General features: G+C 44.6%; 3 protein-coding genes across 3 annotated transcripts; 2 read left to right on the top strand and 1 right to left on the bottom strand.

Annotated features, from left to right (window-relative positions):
- Nucleotides 1–1,346: 1,346 nt before the first annotated feature.
- LALA0_S03e08614g (LALA0S03e08614g1_1) lies at nt 1,347–3,482 on the top strand (the record flags this gene model as incomplete). The annotated part of the gene is made up of 1 exon (XM_022773451.1): nt 1,347–3,482. The coding sequence occupies one exon, from the start codon at nt 1,347–1,349 to the stop codon at nt 3,480–3,482; it is 2,136 nt and encodes a 711-aa protein (XP_022627924.1).
- Nucleotides 3,483–4,214: 732 nt separating this feature from the next.
- On the top strand, nt 4,215–5,513 carry LALA0_S03e08592g (LALA0S03e08592g1_1; the record flags this gene model as incomplete). Its single annotated transcript, XM_022773450.1, has 1 exon — nt 4,215–5,513. The coding sequence occupies one exon, from the start codon at nt 4,215–4,217 to the stop codon at nt 5,511–5,513; it is 1,299 nt and encodes a 432-aa protein (XP_022627923.1).
- Nucleotides 5,514–5,785: 272 nt separating this feature from the next.
- On the bottom strand, nt 5,786–6,659 carry LALA0_S03e08570g (LALA0S03e08570g1_1; the record flags this gene model as incomplete). Its single annotated transcript, XM_022773449.1, has 2 exons — nt 5,786–6,304; nt 6,645–6,659. The coding sequence occupies 2 exons, from the start codon at nt 6,657–6,659 to the stop codon at nt 5,786–5,788; spliced, it is 534 nt and encodes a 177-aa protein (XP_022627922.1).
- Nucleotides 6,660–8,261: the final 1,602 nt, after the last annotated feature.

Raw genomic sequence — 8,261 nt, 5'->3', positions numbered from 1 at the left:
GGGGGGGGGGATTCATGAATTTTTACACTATTGATAAAGAATACTAATATAGGATCGAAATAAAATGTTTAGTGGGAGGACTGCGCTGTCACTTAAAACATAGCTCTGCTGATTATATTTTAACTTCATGCAGATGGTTTATGGAAAAAGGTCTCGTTACTACAAAGTGTTCACAGGTCTTGCGCCATACTCAACCAGTAATTTGGCTTATCCTTCTAGACTGGTTTGACCGTCTGTCCGATTCTTGACTGAATGATAATTGGTGTGGTAGCTGAAGTGATATGAATCGCTACGAACACAAGCCGCGAAAGACTGTACAAGGGTATTGTTTCGAGTGGGCTTACAATTGGTTAAAACAGATGCTCGATCTCGAGCCCTTGACATAAACACCAGATCACTTTCTCCTTCGGTGGCACAGAAGATTACGTAACCAAACAAACCAAACTTTCAAAAGTTCCGCAAGAAATATACATATGCGACTTCCCGCACCATACCACGCTAGTTTCAGAGACTGGACAACGATTGAGTTATGGAGTATCTTCTTACATTTGCACGCCACAACGCTGAGACCGTGTTAACCAACATAAAGACCAGATCACTTTTTACTATTATGTCGCACATAAATGCACAATAAATTCCTTCATATTTTGCGCGTCCCAGGGCAAGGGAACTCGCAGCAAAAGAATATAAAGCCCCTTCCACCAGCATAACTGGTGTCCTCCAAGAATTGTTTACATTTCCAGCTGTTTCCAGTCTAAAGCCAACATAAAAACCAACCAGCCAAAATCACAACCGCCAATAAAGAAAAGTGTCCACCCGCACAAGATTTCTATTCAGCCTAGCCTCAATTCCCTACCCCATTCCCTGGTGTCCGGTCGACCGTTTGTCGTTCGTCAATGCTGGTCTTTAATACTGGTTGAGAAGTGAAACAATAGTCGCTACATCATCACATGAGCATTGTTCGAGCTGGGGTCATGCTTACATAACAAGGGTTACCTGTGCCTCTCGACGAAATAAGGGGCGCGCGGTCCACCGGGTCGGAGGAGAAGAGTCGCCACATACGAACAACCCCTTAAAAAAATTCGGGGTATATAAAGGGTAAGGGTTGTGCCCCCCTGGGCGGTAAGATCTCAAGGGATAAGGACCACTTTTGTTCAGATCGCAAGGGAGAAATAAGGGGCTTGACAAAGGGGAATTAGAGCTCGTTGTGATTGCAGAATAGTGTAGTGTAAGGCCCAAAGATTACTACCGCGCTAAGATTGTCACGTAAAAAACGGCTCTATTCATTTATTTAATACTTTTGTTCATTCTCGTTTACTTTGACAACTCAATCATTTCTGTAAGCCATGCCTAGAGATATACAAAACCATCTCTTGTTTGAGATTGCAACAGAAGTGGCCAACCGCGTAGGCGGTATTTACTCGGTTTTGAAATCCAAAGCCCCCATTACATGCGCGAAATACCGTGACAATTACACCCTTTTGGGTCCCTTGAATCGCGCCACTTATCAAACGGAGGTAGAGCCATTGGATTGGACAGATCCAAGCACGTTCGAGTCCCGTGGCGTGCACACACCAGAAATACGCACGGCATTGGAAAACATGCAAAAAAGGGGCGTGAGTTTTGTATATGGCCGTTGGCTAATTGAAGGAGCACCGCGTGTGATTTTATTCGATTTGGACTCTGTGCGGTGCTATCTGAACGAGTGGAAATCGGATTTGTGGGATATCGCAGGCATTCCATCCACCGAGAGCGACGCAGAGACAAACGACGCCATTTTGCTTGGCTATTCCGTGGCTTGGTTTCTCGGGGAGTTAGCGCATTTGGACCAACGCCACGCAATCGTGGCTCATTTTCACGAATGGCTCGCTGGTGTAGCTCTGCCCTTGTGTCGTAAACGTCGAATTGACGTTGTCACCATTTTCACTACCCATGCCACTCTCTTGGGTCGGTATTTGTGTGCCGGAAACGTGGATTTCTACAATAATCTTGACAAATTTGATGTTGATGCAGAAGCGGGCAAAAGAGGCATTTATCACCGGTACTGTGTAGAGCGTGCAGCGGCTCACACCGCCGATGTTTTCACCACGGTATCACAAATCACTGCATATGAATCGGAATTCTTACTGAAACGAAAGCCAGATGGCATCTTGCCTAACGGTATCAATGTGGTCAAGTTTCAAGCGGTTCACGAATTTCAAAATTTGCACGCTCTGAAAAAGGAGAAGATTGACGATTTCGTAAGGGGACATTTCCATGGGCATTACGACTTCAATCTTGACAACACCCTTTACTTCTTCATTGCTGGAAGATACGAGTACAGAAATAAGGGTGCTGATATGTTTATTGAAGCCCTTGCTCGTTTGAATTATCGTCTCAAAATGGCGGATTCAAAAATGACCGTGGTTGCCTTTATCATTATGCCTGCCAAGAACAAATCCTACACGGTAGATGCCTTAAAAGGACAAGCGGTCGTTAAGTCTTTAGAAAACACAGTGCATGATGTTACGAACTTGATTGGGAAACGGTTATTTGAATACGCCATGCGTAACCCCAATGGCGTCGGAGCGGAAATTCCTACCGAATTAGATCAATTGTTGAAACCATCGGACAAAGTTCTTTTGAAAAGGAGAGTTTTAGCGCTCAGACGACCAGAGGGAACCTTGCCACCTGTGGTAACACATAACATGGTTGATGATACCACCGACCCAGTGCTCAATCAAGTCAGAAGGGTCCAGTTGTTCAATCACTCTAATGATCGTGTGAAGGTTATATTCCATCCTGAATTTTTAAATGCCAACAACCCCATCTTATCACTCGACTACGACGAGTTTGTTCGAGGTTGCCACTTGGGTGTGTTCCCATCTTACTACGAACCTTGGGGGTACACCCCAGCAGAATGTACAGTCATGGGAATTCCCTCTGTGACCACCAATCTGTCTGGGTTTGGTGCTTACATGGAAGACCTAATCGAGCAGGACCAAGCCAAGGATTACGGTATCTACATTGTAGACCGGCGATTCAAAAGTGCAGACGAGTCTGTGGAACAGCTTGTCGACTACATGGAGTCTTTTACGCAAAAGACTCGCAGACAAAGAATCAATCAAAGAAACAGAACCGAGAGATTGTGCGACTTGCTGGACTGGAAGCGCATGGGCCTGGAATACGGCAAAGCACGGCAGTTGGCATTACGCAGGGCGTACCCGGATTTGTACAAGGCTGCTGTGGGTGGAGAAGAGATCAGTGACGTGAGCATGAACTCGCTGGCCGGGGGCAAGAAAATCAAAGTCTCACGTCCACTCAGCGTTCCTGGGTCTCCGCGTGACCCTCGAGCGGAGAGCATTGGAAGCACTGTTCTCATGACGCCTGGCGATCTGGGAACTTTGCAGGACGCCAATAATACCGACGACTACTTCTATCTCAGCATGGGTGTAGAGGATGAAGAGGAAGAAGAAGTAAATTATATGGCGGCAACGCAATAAGCTTGGACACTCGAAGAAGAGACCCATTCTCTAATCGTAATTAATGTAGCACCGATGTACAAAAGGTAAAAAGTAATTTTTCACTAGCGGGCCGTCTCCATCTAATTCATGCTGGTGTAAGTAGTATGCTGGCTGGCTAGCATCAATAATTTGAAGTTGATCGTTTTTTAAAAAAAACACAAAAGACAACAGATAACAAGGCTGTAGATATAAGTACAGTTGTAGAATGATCGTATTGACCGTCAACGGGTTACTTTCACGTATTTGAATGACCTGATGACAACAATTTCGTTTTAGCAGCGTCACACTAGTATATAGTGATATAACCGATGAACGATCTTACATCGTTCTTCTCGAGCAATACGTTTTCCGTACCGGTTTGGAGGCATTTTTGCTGTGGTTTGCTAGTGATTTTCAACCTCTCAGTAGCTATCTTCCTTTCTGTTTATCCAGCTGGTTTTCCGCTCATGGATAATATAAATATCATATCTGAATACTGACATCAATAATTCATCGAGAAAAGCCCTGAAATTCAAGAAAAAAGGTGAACATAAACCAACAATCTCTCGCTTCGGACCGTCACACTCTCTCATCAGTCTGTTGAGATATATAGATCGGGTACTTCTTTTGAACAGACCGATTGCCAAAACGATCCTTTTTTCGCGGGAAAACAAGAAGAATTGTCACTTTTGAGTTGAAAACACCCTTTTTGAAGAACTAGAGGAAATCATCATGGGAGATAGGCCCAGTGTATCGCCAGGAAAACCTAAAGAACCGGATCAAGTAGAAGGACATACTTTCAAGAAGTTTTTCAACAAGATCAGTGGGAATCCTAACTCGTACGTCAACAAAGTGGATTACGTATTTGGTCGCACTTTGGGAGCAGGTGCATTCGGAGTAGTCAGACAAGCCAGAAAAGTCTCCACCGGTGAAAATGTAGCGGTTAAGATCCTTTTGAAAAAGGCACTCACGGGAAATGACGTCCAAATGCAAATGCTGTACGATGAACTTTCGATTTTGCAAAAACTGGACCATCCAAATATCGTCAAGTTCAGAGATTGGTTCGAGTCTAAAGATAAGTTTTACATTGTGATTCAGCTCGCCACGGGTGGTGAACTATTTGATCGAATCTTACAAAAGGGTAAATTTACGGAAAGCGATGCTGCTACCATCGTTTACCAAATTTTGAAAGCCGTGGAATACTTACATTCTCGCAACATTGTACATCGTGATTTGAAGCCCGAAAACCTACTGTATCTGACGAAAGAAGCAGATTCACCGCTGGTGTTGAGTGATTTCGGAATCGCCAGAGAACTTAACAGTGACGACGAGCTGATACGCAAGGCTGCAGGCTCCATGGGGTATGTTGCGCCCGAAGTGCTTACTACGGAGGGCCACGGTAAACCCTGCGATGTCTGGTCATTAGGGGTCGTCACATATACTTTATTGTGTGGATACTCACCATTTGTGGCGGAAAGTGTTGAAGGATTTCTGGAGGAATGCACCAGCGGGAGATATCCGGTAACTTTCCATAAGCCATACTGGTCAAGTATATCTGAGGAAGCCCAGGATTTCATCCTTCAGGCTCTGACCGTTGACCCTTTGAGAAGACCAACGGCTGTGAAGCTGTTAGAGCACCCATGGATCGCTGGGAAGACTACGAAGACTGATAATCTGTTGCCTGTTATCAAGAAGGAGTTCAATGCTCGGAGGAAGTTCCGTGAAGCTGTTGAGATTGTTAAACTAAACAATAGAATCAAAAAGCTCAAACAGTTGTACTCCACTGGTGAAGAGGACTTGGATATTGAGGAAAACTCCGCGTCTAACGTTCTACATGCCTCCATGGCCAAATTGGCACTTGATGGTGGCAATGTTGGTCAAGACAAAGAAGATTCGCAACGTTTAAAGTCAACTTTGACGCAGGATGCGTTTGCTCAAATTGTTAAGGCGGCAACACAAAATAAAGACCGCATAAGGAATTACAAGGAGGATGGCTTGAACGAAGAGATCTCTGATCAAAGCGAACTGTAGTAATGGAGCGAGAACCTTCGAGTTAAATAGTCACGTCAATACGTTGCCAATACAAACTGAAATTTCACGATCAAACAAAAGACCTGCGTCAAGTGCTTATTTACCATTACAGCTTATATGTCCGGAGTACCCTGCCAGCCGCAGTCGTGATAAACTTGATGGTTGATTAGATTGTATACACTTTAGGTGGAAACCCTAAATAGAAGAAATATGTAGGGCAAAAACAACTGTGCTGATTCGATGTAAGATTTGTCTTATAGGTTTTTCCTGATTTAGAATTTCAACAAGTGTGGCTTGTCACCGCTCTTCAAGGAGAAAGAAGAGGCCAAGTATTGCTTCAACAATGGGGTTTGCTTGATCTGGGCCAAAAGAGCCTTGTCGACGACCTTCTGGTCTTCAACACGGTTGGCAGAGACCTCCTTCTTGGCCTGGTCCTCACCAAAGAAACCAGCTTCGGCCTTTTGCTTTCTGGAGACCTTTTCTCTGGCAAAGTATTCAACGTTAAACTTTTCAACGTCAACACCTTCCAAACCGACCTTGGTGGAGGTGGCAATGACGTAACGAGAGTTGACTCTTCTCAATGGGACACCGTTGACCTTGAAAGGACCGGAAACCAACAAGGTGTTGTCTTCCAAGTTTTTCAAGTACACGACTCTCTTACCTCTGAAGCGGCCGGCCAACAAGATCAAGACGGTACCTGGAACGAGCGAGGCACGCAACTTCTGTGGGCGGTTGGCCTTTCTGGTCTGCTTGGCGACTTGAACGTCTTCGGCTGGATACCACTTTGGAACCTGGTTGGAAAACAGTTAGTATTATTGTTGATCAAATGAAATACAAATCAACACTTGTGTGGAAAGTTTGACAATATATGGGTTTTAGAGGGATGAATCAAGTTGATGGTTCAACATATTTATCCCACGTCATATCACATTGCTGATCGTGTTTCGCCCCAAATCTTAAACGCTTTAACGTATTTCCCACGACACTTAAGTTCCTATATTCTTGTTTTTGGTGGGTCTGACCTCCCAAAACTCGGTCATTTCTCATCGCATTTTCGTCAACTTTTTGATCAATCCGACTAACCCTACGTCTCACAATTCATTTCCGGTGTTATAACGCTCTATAACATACTTTTTGGGCACTCATTTCGCTTGGATGTTTCGCTTATTACTTCGTCTTCCAGGTGTACGCAGTATCCAATAACTGGCAAATTTCAACTTTTTTCAAGAGTATCACTGGATTGGCTATGCTACCAGGTGGTTCGCTCGCGCTAGTGATGGTGAGTGAGCTCGTCCAGGCTACGCGGTCCCAGCGCTGGGCTGCTGAGGAGGGTTCCCACCTGGAGCAGAGAGAAGGTCCGCCTAGGTCTCCAGACAGGGCTCTGCCTAGAATCCTCCGGTCCTGGAAAGGAGGTCAGGAGAAAGGATCCAGCCTAGCGCTAGACAGGGAGGAGTAGGGAGCCTGGGATCGTGGTTGGTTCGGGCAGTGGCTTGGGCGTAACAAAGAGGCTATACACATACACCGACATACACTCACCTGTAAAGTTTTGAGACCACGCAGGTTTTTTTATCTTCTGAAAATATCAATGTACACGTTTTCAAAAGATGTATGGGTGCACGAAAACAGTCAAAAGCGAAATTTTGATTACGTAACTGAGATTGTGTTGACGACACGAGATAGAAAAATGACAATGTGCGGTCATCAGAAAAATAACGCAACATGAGGACCCGAAATTTGGAACCGAAAAACATTAGGTGTGCGTTTAATTCGATTTTGACTGGCTAGGGAAATGTGTGCGAGTACGTGATAATATACCGGTTCCGTTTTCAAACTCTCGTTATTGGGTAAAAAAACGATTGCCAAATCATTTTCTGGGCAAGTCTGAAAAGCATCGAGGGCACGTGATCAGAACCAGGGAAATGAAATAGTTCGTCGCAGAAGCACATCAAAGCGTCCTGAACGCCATTTCTTCTGCAAGCGACGGTTTTCGCGAGGTTTTTGGAATGTCAGGCTTAGTGAAAAGTTTCTTCCTGGGGTAGTTCCTCGAATAATCTGAGAATGGTAGAATTTCAAGACGAGGCAGTTGGTCGTCCTCAAAATTCACCTAGCAGGATGGATACAAAGTTGCTGTAGCATTCATTCGAGCTTACTTTCGTCATTGAATCAGCTGAAGCTCGAGTATCAGATCTTGAGCGACGGTATATTTTTGTGATCACGTGACTAAAAACACCGCGACATAGCTGATAAAAGTGATCAGATTGAAAAAGGTTTACCGCGACAACGACTGGTGTCGAAGCCCAAAGAGATATGGCATGCGTTATACTTTATGACTCCTGTATCATACCATTAGCATAACAAGGCCAGTAGATTGTGTCAGAACTACTTTTTCCTTTTGACGCATCTGTCTCTCTTTCAAGCTGGAAAAAAGGTGAACAGCCGATAAAGTAAGGTAAGTATCCACACAGTGAGGTATCAATCTTTAGTATAAGTCTCTAAATCACGACAGATACGCCAAGGCGGTAACCATTCATTTTATCTTCCTCGCAGGTTTTGCATTGAGGTGAGCAGGTTAAAGATATTTACATGGTTGTACTCCACCCACTATGGTGTCGAACTGTAACGAAAACATCGCGGCTCTGCCTATGGAGCTGTTCGATCAACGTCCAATTGGCCATGTTGATATCATAACTCACGTGACGAGCGTCAGCGACACAGTACAACAAGAGTGATTTGCAGCTGTGTTTCTGC

This window comes from Lachancea lanzarotensis, scaffold LALA0S03 (genome assembly GCF_000938715.1).
Source record: "Lachancea lanzarotensis genome assembly LALA0, scaffold LALA0S03, whole genome shotgun sequence".
NCBI lineage: Eukaryota > Fungi > Ascomycota > Saccharomycetes > Saccharomycetales > Saccharomycetaceae > Lachancea > Lachancea lanzarotensis.
This window is presented reverse-complemented; position numbering and strand designations above follow the sequence as displayed.